At 41.0% G+C, this 18818-nt stretch overlaps 1 protein-coding gene across 2 annotated transcripts in view; it reads right to left on the bottom strand.

Annotated features, from left to right (window-relative positions):
* Positions 1–3864: 3864 nt before the first annotated feature.
* LOC144706804 (agglutinin-like protein) overlaps positions 3865–18818 on the bottom strand; it is a 28684-nt gene continuing 13730 nt past the window's right edge. Inside the window, exons 2-9 of one of the 2 annotated variants that reach the window (XM_078579858.1) lie at positions 8235–8725; positions 8032–8140; positions 7898–7972; positions 7767–7832; positions 7172–7681; positions 5269–5578; positions 4447–4513; positions 3865–4044 (exon numbers count right to left, since the gene is read on the bottom strand). In XM_078579858.1, the coding sequence (XP_078435984.1) occupies positions 4449–4513; positions 5269–5578; positions 7172–7681; positions 7767–7832; positions 7898–7972; positions 8032–8140; positions 8235–8725 (1626 nt within the window). In that variant the 3' untranslated portion in view covers positions 3865–4044; positions 4447–4448. Of the gene's footprint in view, positions 4045–4069; positions 4305–4446; positions 4514–5268; positions 5579–7171; positions 7682–7766; positions 7833–7897; positions 7973–8031; positions 8141–8234; positions 8726–18818 lie in introns of those variants that run through there. The other variant, XM_078579857.1, reaches the window with a different exon arrangement.

Genomic DNA, 18818 nt, shown 5'->3' on the forward strand with positions numbered 1-18818 from the left:
TATTTTCCAACTTAGAAAAATCTTTATTCAGGAATATCATCATTTTTTACTCAAAAATTATTTTGTTCATAATATATTTTCAGGTTAATCATTTTATATTAATTATTCAGAATATAATCACTAAAAACTATGAAAGTCATTAAATTCAAAACATCATCATAAATATAGATTTAATCATATTAGGCTTTATAACATGATATGTAATCATTTTAATGTAAATAAACATGTGAATATTTGCGTATTAATCGGATAAAATGTTGTGTAATAAAAACCTTATACTTGAAGTAAATTTTGTGACAACCAAAAGACCTTTTGTATGTGGCCTTCTAGGGCCATGAATCAATCAAGATATCAACTCTCGTAGCTGAATAACCTTCATTTTCCATCAAAATTAATTATCCATATCAGAAAAAATAATCAAACATTATTTCAACCCCATTCAATAGGTCCAATTCCTAAACTATTGGGTTCCAAGCTACACCCCATGCACTAGAAGATAGAAATTGATGGTATTGAGTCGCTCATGGAAATTTTAAACCACTCATCATTTACCATGTACTTTTAGTCCTTTATCTACTTGATGGTCCTAGGATAACTTAGCGTATGGTCTACTATCAAACCCTAATTGGTCACCAAGGTAGTATTGATGTGTTTTGAAAATCATTGGAGAACTCTTCTTTGATATTCCACTACCTTGGCCAAGGACTTTATCACAATACCTTTCTTGAGATGTCTCCTCTTGTACCCAGGACAAACACTCCCATCTCAAATACTAAGTAATATTTATGAACTTCTTGCTACACTAAATCTAAGACTATTTGGAACTACATGAGAACTCATAGTTCGCTGTTAAAGCACAATTATCCATTAACAAGACGTCTTTGGTGTATCGGATCAAAGCACAATAATCAATTGTGACATGAATTAAACTGATTAAAATTTGGTATAATAACATTCAAGGATTCATACAGGTCAATTTCGTGAACTCTTTCTGCTAGAGAGCACATGATATCTGTCAGTACCGTCTCCACACAAATGGCTACAGATCAACCATAATTATTATATGAATGTGGCTAGATATTTTATCCAGATATTTCAATGTCCTTCTAGATTATCCTTTGAATAGGAATATTTAGACCACATAATTTTTAGAATATGGATCTTTGTATTATGATCTCATTTCACTAAGTTGTATCATGTATTTATTAACTTTGTTATAAGAATCACATGTACATTATGATGAATCTGTTATATTAGTTAAAATGGAATGAGATATGGATTGTCTGATGGGATTGCTGACCACATGTATTTCGTTCAACAAGAAGGCCCATCAGACTGTTGATATACTCCTTTGTATCTAGCAAATGATGTGAAGCTTTGTTAACCCATGGATTGAAAACTCACTTATCAATTGTGTTTAATCATTCTTTCATTCATTAATCTATAATGAAACAGTTCATTAACAATGCTCATAAATAAAGTATTATTGAGTCATTAAAGTTATTATCTAGACTAATACATGGGCCTGTAAGAGAGTTGATATACTATGTATGTTCTAAAGCATGAGATTTAGCTTGGTAACCCATGGGATGGCAACCCAACCTATTGACCAGGTTTAATTGTTTCATGATTAATTGATCTATATATTCTTACAGTTAATACACAAGGTTCATAAATAAATGTGATTAATCTATGAAAATTATTAACAATAATAATACATTACTTTGGGGTCACAATTAAGATCTATGGATGTATTCAAACTTATAGAAAATATTATATAAATTTCCAAGAGTATAAATAGGGGAGAGCCATTTTCAGGTGCCCACGTAAACCAGGCTTGGCCACCCCCCTTTCTTCTCTCCTCTTAAAAACCAATCTCCTTGTGATGTGACAAGATGGTGAGAACATATGTTATGCATAAAAAAGTGTTAAAGAGGTTCAAGAAGACATCAACATTGAAGTGATTGTGCAGATACATCTAGAGGCTGAACATGTCAATGACTTGAATACAATATTCTAATGAATCAGGTGGAAGTGGAATCTATTCTACATTAGGTGATATGACCATCTTAGGTTTATAGTTTAATTCTGATTCCATTAGTACATTTCTACTACAAAATAATAATTTTGGATAGTCAATCAAATGCACATAACCCATCAAAATCATCATACTTTTAATTTGTGATAAGGCAATTCAAACTTGTCTATTCCTTTTTCCACATCTAATTTAATAAGTTAGGTCCCAATATTTTATTCTCTATTTCGAGTAATTTCTCATCCCAGCAAAATATTATCCTGAGTTTGAATCATACACTTTAAAACATTATCATATTGATTTACCACTACTTACATTGACCTCTTGAGTGAATATTAGATGTAACAAAATTTGTGATATTATTAACCTTAGCATTGTGCTATAGTAGAAAGTACTAAGTTCATGTATATAATTAAAAAGTCACCATCACACCTTTTCAGATGGTCAATATGAGTAGTCTTAATTTTTTTAGAGTCACGAAAACTTATGTTTGTATCATCTTATTATTAATCATTCACTGTCTTGTTTCCATGTGATTTCCATGAATGGTGGTATGAATGAGATGACCCAACGAGCATGATAATTCCCTCTTATTTTGTGACCTACAAATCATCAAAAAGAATGACAGAGAGCATAAATCTTAACCTGCCTGACATGTTTAAAGATGGTTGGATGTGCATTTGATGGATTGCAATCAGAGGGCGCCAGTCAATCTCTCTGTGTCCGACTCTGTGAAAGAACTTATTGTAATTCTCAAATAGGCAATTGTGGCAGGCCCACCTCATTGAATTAACATTCAATTCAATTTAATATATATATATATATATATATATATATATATATATATATATATATATATATATATATTTATTGACTTGGTTACCCAAACACAACCAGCCATTTGATGTTATAATGTTGATTTTCAAGTAGAAAATTCCCATAAATAGTTTCATATCAGAAATTTCTGGGTTCCATCCACACGATGACTTGATCTGCATAAGACGCGTAGTAGAGATATTATTTAAGATAGGCCTATGATGGTTTGATTTATATGAACTATATAACATTGGATAAACACTGCTTCTTGGTGAAAAAAAAACATTATATATAGCTATCTTCTAGTTGGCTGTCTAAGTTCCACACTATAAGACTGAATCCTTTGTTATCCAACTCTTAAAATAACATTCCAGATAGCAAAGAAAGACCATGAAAACTGTCTCAAGAACTAAGCAGATGAAAATTGTGTCAGGAACCAAAAAATAATCTTCTCTTGTAGCTTGTTTCTATTTTTTTTGCAAGTCACTGAAATAATCTCCTAAACGTTTAATTTACACGTAGATGTTTAACATAAGAAAATTCACCGTGGAACCAACAAAAAATGTCCTCCGGCAAATTTGATTTTAATAGTGTCCAACTTCTAGACCTATGCTTCGAAGGTAGATACCCATCAACATAATGGGCAGAAGAAACTGTCAAGAACCAAAAACAATATCCTCCTGTAATGTTCATATCATTATATCAAATTTTCCCAAAACTCACCCCCTTAACTCTTGATCGCAAGTAAATGTGAAGGAAAAATAATGAGCAGAATAAATTCGCACAAGATCCAACATAAAAATCTATTTCCACCACTTCCATTTCATTATTCTGCTATACTTTCTGAGAACTTCTAAAAAGATGGCTTAAAGGTAGACGCTGATGAAAAGAATAAGCTAAAGAAAATTCATCAAGAAACCAAAATATAATATTTTCCTGTCACCTTCATCAGATGATTCTAAGAATTCCCTGAAGCATCTTCTAATCACTCGATCAAGGAGTGATTAGAAATAGGCCAACAATTTTTTTTGCATTTTCCTTCCACCAAAAAAAGCAAGGAAATCCAGATATTTTAATTTGTTTTTTCAGAAATCTGTGTTACAGGGTTATATTGGATATTCTTACCAAATAGTCAGGGTGGAACTCCAGTGATGGCCCATCAGAGACAAAATCCTCATCGAGGAACTATTGCACTGCGTCAGTAGGGAAACTCAGATAAGGAACAAAACAAGAGGACCCTTTTAACAATTATAACTCCCAGAATATAGAGAGAGAAATAGAATTTGAGAGAGCGAGTCTGTGAGGTGCAGATATGCCGGGGGAAGATGGGTACGTCACACAATTAAATAGAAGACACATTTTTTAAGGGTAAGTATTAGCGGGGATGGAACGATGATATTCTTGGTTTTTGCTGCTGTTGCTCAGCTTGTCATGGGCCCAGTAGTTTCAGTCGCTGATAAGGAAGCAAAAACAAAACTCATCAACAGCAACCCCTCTTCAAGCCTCCCAAGAGAGAGATACATAGATATATATTTATATATATATATATATATATATATAAATCGAGAGAAGAAGAGAGATGAAGCAATGGTGACCTTTACGGGTGATCTGTATGAAGCATCTGATCTGAGAAATCATCTTCAGGGTTTGCCTCCTTGGATGCTGTGCCACATTGAGAGATAAAACCAGATCAGGAAAAAGTTTGGGAGAGGAACCCGCAAGTCATGAACACAAGTGAGGAGAAATTTTGGAACAACAGGGAAACTCAGAAAATCAAATCAGGAGAAGTTCACGGAGAAACTCACAAGCCCAGATCAGGAGAAATTTTAGAGCAGATAGAAACTCAGAGCCCGAAAAAGAAGAAAGCTAATGCGAGAGAAACTTAAAAGCTTTGATAATCATCCCCGGGGAAAAGTTCAGGCCAGAGAGATACTCACAGTCCCTGATTACGAGAAAATTCGGCCGAGAGAAAAATGCAGAAGCCTATGTCAAGATAAAATTCGGAGGAGAGAAAAACTCAGAAGCAAAGATCAAGATTAGTACATAGAAGGAAAAGCATAAACCTATGTCAGAATAAAGTTCAAAGTGGAGAAAGCTCAGAAGCCCAAATCATTACAGAGTATACAATTCAGGAGAAATTAAAATTCATAAGAGAGAGAAAGATGAGTATATCAGGAGAAATTTCAGAGGAAAGAGAAACTCATAAGCCCAGATCATAATATAGAGAAAGAAATTTAGATTGCATAGGTCAGGAAAATGTTTTCAGGAAAGAAAAACTAAGAAACACATGACAAGAAATTTGAGAAGAGAGCAGAACTCAGGAACCAATGACAAGAGAAAATTTATAGATGAACAATCACAACTCGAAATCAGGGGAAAGTTGAATGGAGAGAGAAACAAGGCAGGGGAAAGCTCACCGGGGAAGTTCATCAATGGCAGAGGCGGGGGCAGGGGAAGTTCCTCCTTTACCAACCTTGGTGTTGGCTCTGAAGAGGGGCAATGGAAGAGGAGGTGGGCAACGATACGGTCGATGGGATTTGTGTCCGTCTCAGCATGTGGCTTTGCCAATGTCTCACAGATTTTTTTATCTTCGTCAGTCGGAGCTTCGTCATCATCTCTGCTGCTCTTGATGATGCTGTTCCGGTCACTGGCATTGTTTCTCTCCACAGCACTCTTTCCCAGACGGAGAAGGCTGTCCCTTATGCACAATCTCACGTTCACCTCCAACTGCAAATGAGGAAGAAGGTGAGTGTGGAAACATGATGCTAAACAAGGAATTAAATTGGGATGAGGAAGAACACCAAGCAATATGTGGAAGATGGATAATAAGAGTATGGAGAAAAATTGACAGCGGCAATGTCAGAGAGATGTAGAGAAGGGTAGAGATAGAAGGAGAGAGCCAGAAAGAGAGAGAGAGGCAGAACATAGTGACACAAGGAAAGAGGGAGAACGGTAGAGGCAAAGAGAAAGAATAGAGAGAGACACAAAGGATAGAGAGAGAGAGAAGGGTAGAGATAGAGAGACACAAAAAAGAGAAGGGTAAGTCAGAGAGGCACAAAGAGGGAGAGAGAGAGAGAGAGAAGGGTAGAGATAGAGAGACAAAAAAGAGAAGGTAAGTCAGCGAGGCACAAAGAGGGAGAGAGAGAGAAGGGTAGAGATAGAGAGACACAAAAAGAGAAGGATAAGTCAGAGAGGCACAAAGAGGGGGAGAGAGAGAGAGAAGGGTAGAGATAGAGAGACACAAAAAAGAGAAGGTAAGTCAGAGAGACACAAAGAGGGAGAGAGAGAGAGAAGGGTAGAGATAGAGAGACACAAAAAAGAGAAGGTAAGTCAGAGAGGCACAAAGAGGGGGAGAGAGAGAAGGGTAGAGATAGAGAGACACAAAAAAAAGAAGGTAAGTCAGAGAGGCACAAAGAGGGAGAGAGAGAGAGAGAGAAGGTAGAGATAGAGAGACACAAAAAAGAGAAGGTAAGTCAGAGAGGCACAAAGAGAGATAGAGAGACACAAAGAGAGACAGAGGGATACTGATACAGAGGGCCTCAGAAATATTTGGAAAGAAGGAATAAAAGGCAATGCGGTATGTGTGGCTCTTCAAACCACGCGTGAAAGGTGGATCATACAGGACCCTATAAAGAAAGGGATAGGGACATAAAGCCCACTTTTTGAAGTCTGTTGCAGTGAGGCAACCTCAGGATAGAATTGGGGATTCTCTATTCCAGAAGTTAGCAATATCAATGTGACTTGCCATTCTTCTCTCGTTCTCAAATTTTGACCTGTTCTTCTTCCCAATTCTGTATCTCATTCTCCACCCCGCCCTTGACATCAATATTACACGTATTTACAGTGATCTTGGAAGAACATCACTATTTCGAGGAGATCGAAGTCTCAAGGCGTTTTATTTGACACTTACATGATATCCTCCAGGGGCATATCAGGCACAAATAGAGAGAGATAAAATGGCAGGGACAGAGAGACACACAAAGAGAGAGCAAATGGTAGAGACATATAGATACAAAGTGAGAGAAAATGGTGGCAACAGATAGAGGGAGAAGCCTACATGGAAAAGTAGAAGGATAGAGACAGAGAGTGATAGAACAGTTGAGACACAGAGAGAGAGAGAAGGGTAGAAAGATATGGATAGATACAGAGTGAAAGAAAGATATAAACACAGACATAAAGAGAAACAAGTACAAACAGAGGCAGAAAAGTGTATACATAGGAATAGAGGGTAGGCCCAGACAGAGAGGGAAAGAATGGTTGAGTCAGACCTTAGCAATGGCAATTTTTTTTGTCGTAAAAAAAAGAGTGAGGGGACCTGACCTTAGAAATGGCGTCCTGGAGCTGGTAGAAGATCTTCTCTCCCAAGGAGTCATCAATGAGTACAGAGTTCTGTAGGTCGTCTGCTTCAGTTGGGAGGGCGACGTCTGAGGAGGGGATCATTTTGGCGTCATCGCCAAAGACACCCTGATTTGGACGAGGGCTGACCTGGGTGGCCGACATTTCTGTGGAAGAGCTCTTTTGCTCAATCTGTTGCTGCTGCTGCTGAATTGCTAGCATTGCCTGCATCTGCTGCCGCCTCCTCAGCTTCTCAATCTTTTCTTGCGGTGTCATCAACGGATGCTTTGTTGACGCTGGTGAGAAGGGCCGGACTGGATATTCATATGGTGGACCCAAAAGCTTGCTGGCACCGGCATAGTTACCCATGAAAGGCTGGCCGCCATCGTCTCTCTGATGGAAGGAAACACCTGGAGGTTTGAATTGGTGGATGCCGCTTGGGCCTTTCTCTTCTGCCCTTTTCCGAGACTTAGATGACCTCTTTAGCCTCTCCACCTGAGATCAACGCACAATCAGGGGAATAAGACAATCTTCAAGTCTCAAGGTGCATAACCCAAACAGAGGAAGAGAGAGAAAGTACCCCGTCCGAAGAGTGATCACGCTTTCCATAGTTGTCCAAAAGCTGCGTAGGCGCAATGGCTGAAACCTGATAAAGCAAAACCAAGATGAGAAGAGGATTTCAGCTCTTTCTTCAAACAGAGAATCTCATACATTTTCGCCATCGAGTGCGTTCACTTGCTGCCCTTCAACTTCTTTGGCTGGGGATCCCCTCTCACTATTGCTATCCTGAAGATAATGGAGTTGAAATATATTTTTTTATAGAAAATTAATATTTCTAAACACACCTGTAATGTAAAAGATGGTGTGGATGAATTGTTGGCATTTGTAGAGTGGGAGAGGATCTCATCTCCTCCATGGCTGATGATATCGCTCCCAAAAAGGGAATCATCATTTCTGCAAGACGCCACTTGTGAGAATGATACGTCAGGGAAGAACACGATATGATTGATGATTAAAATAGACTAAAGTATTGTTTTTTTGTGATTACCTAAAGATTCGATCAAAGTCATCAAAGTCTGCAATGTTACCCCAGTCACAGTCCAGAAAACTATTCCCAGGCTCTCCACAGTGATCCTTCAAAGAACTATCCTTGTTCTCAACAATGGCCGCCCCAGAGTGGTAAAGACTGTTAACCATGGTATCTGGGGTGTTGGCTATGGGGTTTGACCTGGCGCAATCACCAATGAACCCCTTGCCAAATGAGGAATTTAGAGACGGAAGGTCTGGCCACGTATCCATGTCAAATCTTGAAGCAGAAATTTGTTCATTAGGGTCAAAATTTGATGTCCCTTCAAGGCTGGAGGAGCCTGGGAAGTCATTGTTGGAGCCAGACTTGGCCCGGCCAGATGTCACTATCAGGTTAGAGGCGCTGGATGCCTCATGCCTCTGCTTCTTAGAGTACTCTTCATCACTTTCCTTGGGATAAGGCACAATATGGTCTTCAGTCTCATTCAACACTCCCCATATCGTGTCCCTCACCTGATCAATGCCAAGAAAACATTAGAAACATCAAGTAGATAACACTGTTAGGTTGCTAAGTGAAAAAACACATGGTTTTGTTGTTCACCCACACCTTTGCACTTCATACATTCCTTAAGTACATAATTCAGATGCAAGCATAAGAAAGGAAATGAATTGAATTGAAGGGTAGAATTATTCATGGATGTGCAAACAAGGTTGAGGATTACACAAAAGCCAAACACTTTTGGTGGAACTTGCTAGGTTCCCTGTAGAAACCTATTGCAGTTTTACTTGGATTGTACAAAATGGGAAATCCATCATTGATTTAGGACTCGATCAGAGAGGGAGAGAGAGGTGAAATAGAGGATGTTTACAGTAAGGGCATGATAAGAACCAGGTAAGGGTTCCTATCAAGAGAGAGGCTAGAGAGAGGCTAGAATAGTCGAGGCATACAAAACATGTATGCTACCTGCAATGGAATTAATAAGCAACAGAAAACTATCACAAACTTTTATGTGGACTTGTAAGTAGAGCAGGTCCTCAAACACAGTAATTGAAGGATGGGAATTTCATTGGTATAAATCAGCTGAAGCTGCAATTGAATGACATGAGGTGTTCACCTCTCGATCATTTGCACTTCTGGACTTATCTTACCTTCTGTCATAGAGACTGATGGGTTTTGTTTTGGAGTTGGAGGATAACTTGATGCAGAGAGAACTTTCAAACTACTGGACCATCATCCCAAAACAAATCTTCACATGAATGAGAGTTAACGAATTATCGGGGAAGCTGAAAATAGAGTAATTACCTGATTCAATGACTTAAAGATATGATTGGATCAATATAATGTAAAGTGTTCATTTGACCAGAGAGAAAAGCTGATAAAAGCCTGGGGTTCTTATCAGGGAGATAGAGAGAGAAACTGGCTGCACCAATGTGATAAAGAAGAGTGAAGGAGCAGAAGTGGCAGAATGGACATCACCACAGAAGCAGAAGTGGAAACAGAGACAAATACCCTATCCTAATGGAAAAACCTTGTTCTAGTTTTTACAATGTTCAAACTGAAAATAAGACCTCCTTAAATTTTGAAGGGATTGGATCATTTCATGTATTATCATTAGGAACACAGGGCCTTGCCTGTTCCACACTTAGCTATTAACTTAGTCGCAGCACTAAGAACTTGCTAATAAGGACAATTATGAGGTTATTTTTGCATAAATTGATTCATTGCTTTGAAAGAATCCAAATTCATTTCAAATCTTCAGAAAATATTCAAACCACATTAGGGGTGTTATTTTAAGCCCTAGAAAGACTTGTTTCACCCAAAAACCTGCTTATATTATATTGCCTTGGGTGTGATACAAACCTCAAATCTATCTTTAACCCAAATTCCACAAAATAACCCAATTCCTTGGATTTAATGTGCAAGGAAGAAGAAGAAGAAACAGAGGTGACAAAAGGAAAAAGCTGGCCCAGAAGAAAAAGTTAGCCGGCATGAGTGAGATTCCCGTGCTACTTAATTATAACTGATTACTCTTGAGCGGAAAGACCAATATTTGAATTAAGTTGCTGAAAAAGGGATGGTGGGGCAATTGGAGATGAGGAGCATGACAGTTGAGCTGGTTGGACCACCTCGCGAGGGGGGGAGTGCGTAGGAATACGAGTCTGCATTTGGCTTGATTTTTGGGTGTAGCTATCACCTAAATGGATATCTTATCGGTAACAGCAAGAATTCTGTACTTTGACTGACAGGAAGCTAATTATCAAGTGGAGAACTCAAAGCTAAGTATGGTATTACCTACAATATGTTATTAGCATCATGTATGCATAAGAAGGGTAACAGATGGGACTAAACTAATTCATGTGTCAATAAAATCTGAGGTGTGTCACTAATGGTTGACAATTAAAGGGTGGGGGAAATGCTGAGGGTATGAAATAATCAATATCTAAAGTTAACGTATCTTTGTTGGAAGCTGAAGGCTGGTGACATGATTTTTTTTTGAACTATTGTTGCAGCCTGAGCTCCTTCTCCTGGTAGCGGCATCCTTAGCAAGCCGTTAGGGTTGAAGAGAGAAAAACAACTTAATTTCAAAAGACAGTTCCCCCACATACTTCTGGGGATTACAAGTAGGCCTAAGCCCTAGTGGGCCTATTACATAATAAGTAACCCGATAAGGACAAGAAAGGAAACACACTTTAAGAGAAAAAATAAATATAAGTGAAGGGCTCTGTCTAACAACTATAATAAGGGATGAACAACCAACGAATCGGTGAACCTCCCATCGAGGCCTTACAGGCCATATATCCTCCTTTCACTCATCTTCAACATCTCCCTTCACCTCTCATCGCGTGCAAGGACCATGCTGCCTTAAGACCTTCCACTCCATGTATAGCTCCATCTGTAGAATACCTTCTTCCTCTGAACAACACCTCATTTCTATGCAACCAGATGGCCCACAACACCGCAAATGCTTGGCCACCCTCCTTGTTTCCTCTTCCTTCCCAATTCTGTGCCGAGTCCCAAAAAGCCAGTTCCGATGTCACCTTCATCCTTGCCTAGCTGGCCCACATTGTACGAGCAAAAGAGCATTCAAAGAAAAGGTTGTTGCAGTCTTCTTCCCCATTCAAGCATAGCACACATTGCGACGAAGTATCTAGATAGAACCTTTTGAGAAAGACTCTAGTCATTAATCTTTTCCTTGCTAGCAGCCACCCAAAAAACCGCACTTTCAATGGGACTTTTTGGCGCCATATGAACCTGCAGGTGTTGACTAATGCCATATCCTCCTCTTGCCCCTCCTTGATCATTGTAGAAGCCTTCTGGACTAAGAAGGGGCCATCTGTCCACGCCCAACTGTCTTTTTTCCCCATCTTCTGGTCGTAACTGGAGTAGGGAGTGCTGCATATCTATGAACTCAGACACATGCTGGTCTGATAAGGCCCCTATATGATCAGGTTCCACACTCTCTCCAAGCAGTCACGCATGTGGGCATTTTGATATGGGCAAGTGCATACGGTCGGGGGAATATCTCACAAAAGTTGCCCCATGTCGCCCATGCATCTCTCCAATATTGGAATGTTGTCCCGTCGCATATCTTGGTCGAAAAAAAAATATTTCACTCTTGGAAAAACCTGTCTCAGCCCTTGCCAGAACAGCGATGCTCCATGATACAGATCTGCCTTTCTATCCCAATCAATCCCCTACCATAGATGTCTCGCAATAAATTGATGACCAAATCCTCTTCCGGATTCATAATTATCTCCACCCATTTGGTAAGTAGTGCCATGTTCATACTTTGCATGAGCAGGACCCCCAAACCTCCCATCTTTACGGGACAACATACCTTATCCCATGCCACCATAGCAAGGCCCCCTCTTTGTTTTGGCCCAGATCCTCTCCATAGAAAGCGCCTCATCATGCTTTCTATTCCCTTCCCTACTCTCGTGGGCATCTTGAATACAGAGAGATAGAAAATCGGAATGGTTTATAAGACTGACCTTAACAGCACCAATCGTCCCCTTCTTGATAACACTTTTGCTTTCCATCCCTCTAGCTGTCTTTTCACCTTCTCAATGACGGGCTGCCAATCAGCTTTTGTCATCCTCCCCTTCGTCAGTGGTAGGCCCAGATATCTCATTTGGAGTCGCCCAATTGGTGTTCTCAGAATCTCCGCACATTGTGCCTCCTCTCCTGGCAATAACCTGTTGCACATAAAAGCTGATTTGCTCTGGTTTATTTGAAGTCCCGAGAAATCTGCAAAAAGATCAATTAGTATGGATAAACGGGCTTCCCTCACTGAGCCTTCGATGAAGAAGATGGTATCATCAGCGTATTGTAGCAGGGGAATTTCATTTGATTGTTCGGATTATTGATAGCCTTGCAGTAGGCCCTTTATGCACGCTTGCTCAGTACAAACTGTAAGTGCATCCACTGCCAAGACAAACAATAGCAGTGCTAGTAGACAGCCTTATCCCACTCCTCGTTGAGACTGTATTTGGCCGCCTTTTGGTCGCCAATTTACCAGCACCATGCAGGAGTGCGATGTGATGCATCTCTTCACCTAGACTATCCATTCATTGGGAAAGCCTCTGCTCTTCATGGAGGCTCATAGGAAATCCCAGTCTAAAGAGTCGTACGCCTTGGCAAAATCAAACTTCCAAAGGAACCCTCGTGTTCTTTTCCTTTTCTATGCGGCTAATATTTCCCCAGCTGTTACTTCACTATCAACCAGTAGCCTGCTAGGAAGAAAGGATGACTGAGAGAGACCAACCAGTTCAATCCTAGCTCCCAGCCTGTTTGCTAGCACCTTGGCAATAATCAAATAGATTAAGTTCGACAACGATATGGGTCTAAAATCTTCAATTTTTTTGCCCCTTGACTTTCGGCAGGATGAATATATATTATCTATTCATCTTCTCCATGTTTCCTCGTCCTTCTCTACAGTCAGCAAAAGTGGCCATCACATCTGAACCGACCAGATTCCAACATTGGCTGTAAAAGAACACCCGGATGCCATCTGGCCGCGGAGCTTCCACCCCATTCAACCCCTTAATTGCTGCCTTGACCACCTCTTCTGAAAACGGTCGGATCAATTCCGCTAGATGTTGAAAGCTCACCCTCCTTGCCCTTTGCCTCACCACTTCCATGTACTCTGTTCTCTCTTTCTGGAGAAGGATTCGAAATGGTCTGCAATGGCTTGTCCCACTGCCGGTGTGCCAATGTGTTCCCTCTATCCCACCTTTATTTTCAATCTATAATTTGTACGCCTCATGCCATTTCCCACCAGATGGAAGAATCCCATGTTTGCGTCCCATGCACGTAGCCAGAATTGTCTGGACCATTGTCTCCATTCCATCTCCAATTTATTGTCTTCCTCGGCAACCACCCCCTGCCATCTTCTACGCTCTTGTACTTTGTTTCCATCAAGAGTTCTGATGTCGTCAAAATCACCCAGTTGTTTTATTTTTGTTAGGGAATCATACCTCCTCTTCTTCCAGGTATCCCAAACTTGTTTCCAATACCCCATCAAATGTTGCCGCAGTCCTTTCAATTTTTGGGCGATGGTCTCTATGTTTGACCCCGCTCTTAGTCATGTATTCCATGCTTGCGCTATCTCTTCCCTGAAATCTTCCTCTTGGAACCACGATTTATCTATCTTGAAATATGCGGAGCGCCTAAAAGCCTCATTGGTCGCCCACACGATGGGAGTATGATCCGATAATGGCCTTGGCAATGTCACATCTGCATTAGGAAACTTCTCCGCCATCTCGACTAAGCATAGAAAACTATCCAATCTAGGCTTCATCTCGTCTCCCCCCATGCTCCTCCACGTGTACACACAGTCCACGGGCCCCATTTCTTGCAGGTCTGCTTCGGCTATGAACGACCAAAAATCTGCTGAGTCAAGGTCTAGCCCCCCTGTCCTTTGGCCTGTCCCCAGCCTCCAGCTTTGTATTGAAATCTTCGCTAAAAGACATTAGCGATCCTTGGAATTTAGAAACCACCTCTGCCAGCTCCCCCCATAAAGCACTCCTCCTTGCTGCATTTGTTAGACCATACTCTGATATAATTACCATCTCAAAATCATCACTTCACCTTTTTAGGTTAGCTGCTGCCGTCGCTTGACCGATCCAGGTTTCTAATTTATCAAACACTGTATCGTTCCAAGCTATTAACACACCTCCAGAGTGTCCGACTGCATTGACCACAACGAAATCCTTAAGAAAGCCTCGCCCACTGTGTTCCACACTCTACCTTCACAGCTTTCCAACATCGTTTCCTGCCGACATACTACTGTGGCTCCCCATTCTTTCAGATGGTTTCTTATCACCCCTCATCTCCTTTCATCCCGGAGCCCACGAATATTCCAGGAGATACACTTCATGAAAAACCTTTGGGCCCCCCTACCCCTCCCTGGGTCCATTGCAATCCAACCTTCACTGCAATCTCTTCTACTTGTTGGCTAAGTAGGGGATTATTTTCTCCTTCATTTCGCTCTTCCCTTCCATCTGCCATTTTCGTTGTGAGTATCTCCACATCTGGTGTTCTCAAGCTTGAGCTTGACATTTGAGCCTTGTTCTTTGTGTTCCTCTTCACCTTTCCCCCAGCTATCAGCTTCGACCTATTGCTCTTTGCAATCTTCATCAGCTTCGCCACTCCCCGATTGTGCGTCATTACTATCTTCTTCCTCCTGTAGACCATGCTGGTTCTGACACTTTCCCCTTTGTCTTCTTGTGCCGAGTGCTGCTTTGCGGTTCTCTGGCGCGTCGCTGCTTCCGACTTCGTTGTTTTCTTCACTACATTCGGTTGTTGGGGGGATTGGCCTGTGGATATTTCTCCTTTTCCTTTCTCCATTTGTTGATTTGTCTCCCCTCTTGTCGTCGCCACTTCTTGATTGATATTCTCCATGATTATCATCTGATGGGCTCCTTTATCCGTTTCCTTCCTATCTTATGCAGCTCTGGACTGCTTTCCTACCTCACTCTCGCCCTGGTGACCAGTCTCTTCCCCTCATGCTCTGTGCCTGCTTTTCTGTTCTCGGTTTTCCTGGATCATACCTCCCACTGGTGCTTTGGGTTCTCTCTCTCGTGGTGTATCTTTCTCATTTCGAACATCATCCTCTTCCCTTCTCGTACCTTCACTTGATACGGTGGCGGCGTCCGTGTATACATCCTGATCTCAAAGGACCCCTCTGGGCCCCACAAACTGACCTTGGGTGGAATCAATGCCCCCCTTGAATCACTCCACTTTTATTATCACGCAATCTGGGTCACCGGATACAAGTCCAGTTGAGAGGATACTGCGGAGTGTGCCGAAAGATTTGACCATGGCTTAAGGCTGGTGATATGATACCAGCTACACTTATAGGAAGCATCAGCCTGATATTGTTTTCACTCTGTTTTATGACCCCAAACCATGAAAGGGCCATATGGAGATCAACTAGCCCCTTTATGAAAAGAGTTTAAGCGCACTGAATTGGCAGACATCCATTTTTAGCTCAGTCCATAGCATATATCTTTTTCAAAGAAATTTTCTGACTCCATGGGATTTCATATTCAATTATCTCTGGTCCGGCAATCTTTCATTAGCAAATTCTGGAAGGAATGACATCATCTTCCAGGTGCACAAAACGTGAGTTCAGAAACAACTTATGTTTCAGGATCTAACCTCAAAAATATGGCCAAATAGAAGTCTCCAAAAAAGGGATCATATCATTACTTAGCGTTGTTTCACCTCAGATAATCCCAAACGTTCGTGTACATGCGTACTTTGGCTGAGTATGGTAAAAGACTTTCCATCACCACTTCACCAAGAAGTGACCATTTAACGCTGTTTATAGGAGAGACCTTCCACTTAATACGATATGGGTACCTTGCCACCTCAGTTGACTCAATTGACAAAGTACTGTTAGAAAGAGATGATATACTCTACAAATTAAAATCTCATATAGCTTATGCACAACCTGAAATGAGACCCAAGCTAAAAAACACAAACGAGATGAACATTTCAAAGAAGGAAAGGTTCATGTATCTCTAGATTAGAGCTTCTGAGATAAGGTCCCGAGCTATTCTTTGAGTCATCCTCTTCTTTTCCCCCATAATCTACCACTGAAGGTCCTTGGTTCTGTACAAGTCTCTTTACCTACTCAAAGAGTTTCTCCAATTCCTCAAGAACTTCCTAAAACTTTAGAACCCTCTGCTCCTACATGGTGAAGCCTACTGTTATTCAGCTTTACCTGCAAAAACTTCTGACTCAACTGCTCACTCAACCGCAAAAACAACCTCTCCCTCGGCACCACCTGATTGTAATGATTTTCTTATTCCTTGTCGATGCACCTAGCAACCTCTTTCCCATTATGTGGTTTATTTCTGATTCTTCGTTTTATTTTTTTATTGCTTATTTTCCAGACATTTCCATTCCAAAGGTAGTTTCTCAGACCCTAAGCCATCCCAGTCGGAGTACCACAATGGTTGACGAGATGCAGGCTATCAGCCAGAATATTACATGGAAATTTGTCCGATTACTTCTGGCATAATCCATGGCATGGTGCAGACAACTATCTACTGTAAAAGCTACCAAGATGTCATGGTGGATCAAATTAAATGCTTGTCTGATTGCTCGTAGATTAATCCAGGATAATGGTAAAATTGAGGATATGATACACTGCCACAAGCAGAGGACAGGAAAAACACTGTGAAAATCAGTGATCTAAATCTTGTACAAACTCCATGTAATATTACTGGGCAGAAGTGCTGATTGGCCTGTTAAAGACCATCTTCGGGCCTGCTACAAGTGTGTATCTCAGGCAGGCCTTCTCACGGCGCTAAGAATCATTCAGGCCCACAAAGCCCATTTTCAATGAGGGCCTAGGGTTGTCGGGACCCCACAGCGACCCTTCCCGCTGTCCATGTGAATGTGAAACAGAGACAGTGGTCACCCCAATCGCAATGCAGTTGGCGGCTCATAAAGGTGCTCAAGCGTCGAGAGGAGGTCGCACAGCAGAGAAAGAGAGCCCAACTTTGGTGTGAACAATGGAAGTAAGAGGCATTGAAGCTAGAGAACGAGTTCGAGCTGTGACTTGAGTCGCTAAGATAATCAATGGATGGCAAAAGATGAATGGCTCGCATACCAAATTGATAGAGCTCGATGTATTCAGATTTCTGCCAATATAGAAACATATATTCCCAGTTTGGTTCCAACTTCAGTTCTCGCACAGGAGTGATAATGAGGGAAAGAGAGAAGAGGATGGGAAGGAGAGCGACTCAACAGAGTGTATGACGCTAACTGTCGAAGTAGCTTCCAACTCCTCCCATGCAGGGACAGTCATCAAAAGCCACCATCCCCTCCGCGCTGGAGGGCTTAAAGGTTAATCAGGCTTTGCCTGGAGTGGGCCAGGCCAACGCCTCCTAGTTTGGGCTGGGAGCGGCTTTCATATATGCACCTCTGAATGGTATCACCATGTCATGGAGTGAATCCCATGAGTTGGTATTGCCACAACAGGTAGCATGATGGCAGGGACCCAATAACATAAGCAGGTGCCGCCATGCCACTGGAGGTTCGAAACCATCATCATGTTATCCTTTATATTTTTTCCTACCCTGCCCACAAAGTCCAAACTGTCAATTAAGCGCATTATTACCGGCTTGAGGGTTGCGTCAGCTGGCAGGTCACATTAATTATTTCCTATTCTAGTGAAGTGTTTTCAAGAAAAGTGTGATTGCATGTCTACCTATTTAAGGGATACAGAACATTAATGAAAGGGAATAACTCTATATTTTAGGGTTAATTCATAGGCTCCCAATGAGGCAGGGTCCACCTTGGCAGTGTCATCAGGCTCCACCTGGTACCCTGCCTCCTCCTTTTTCTCCTACTGTCATACAGAGTTGAAAAAGTTGAACAAAAGCTTTCACATTAATAATAACTCAAGAAATTAAGAACTGGCCTGGTAGATTCAAGAGTTGTCTGTTTACTCTTCAGGGTCGTCTGCTTTGACAAAATAAGTCTCCTCCCCTCTCGGTCAGACTTTAGTCTTAAGCTCTTCCTATCTCGTGTTCTTCCGGATTCCAAAGGTACTGCAAGAGTTAAGGTTGCTCTCCAAACTTCTCTGCTATTCCCAAAGTAAATCTCTTCCCCTCTTATTCAGCCTTCCTTCTTCTTCTCGTCAAAACTTCTCTTGTTATTATACCTTTTGTGTTTTTTGGTTCAGGTGTGGTATGTTATCGTCTCATTGATCTTCCTCTCGCGTACCCTTTTCCCTGGAATATTGTCCTTTTGTCAAAAAAAATCCATTGCCATCACTCGCAGGTTGTCTGATTGTCCACCAAAAAGATAATGCACTTGCCCCTCTTTCCTTTTGTGCTTTCTTGAGCATACCAGCCATGTTAGATGCTACACTAGATAACTATAATTCTTATTTCTTACTGAAAACTAACAGAAGCCTGTGTTCTTAAGATAAATTTGCAAATACTCTTGTAATATGTTAAATCCGTTATGAATCCCTATTTCCAAAGATGGGCAGAGGATAGATTCCTGCTTGTCTTAAAAAGGGAAACTCTATGGACCCATAAAAAATTATAATACAGTTCCAAGGGTTTGTTTTTCATGTCATAT

The sequence above is a fragment of the Wolffia australiana genome, chromosome 8 (assembly GCF_029677425.1).
Source record: "Wolffia australiana isolate 7733 chromosome 8, ASM2967742v1".
Taxonomy (NCBI): Eukaryota; Viridiplantae; Streptophyta; class Magnoliopsida; order Alismatales; family Araceae; genus Wolffia; species Wolffia australiana.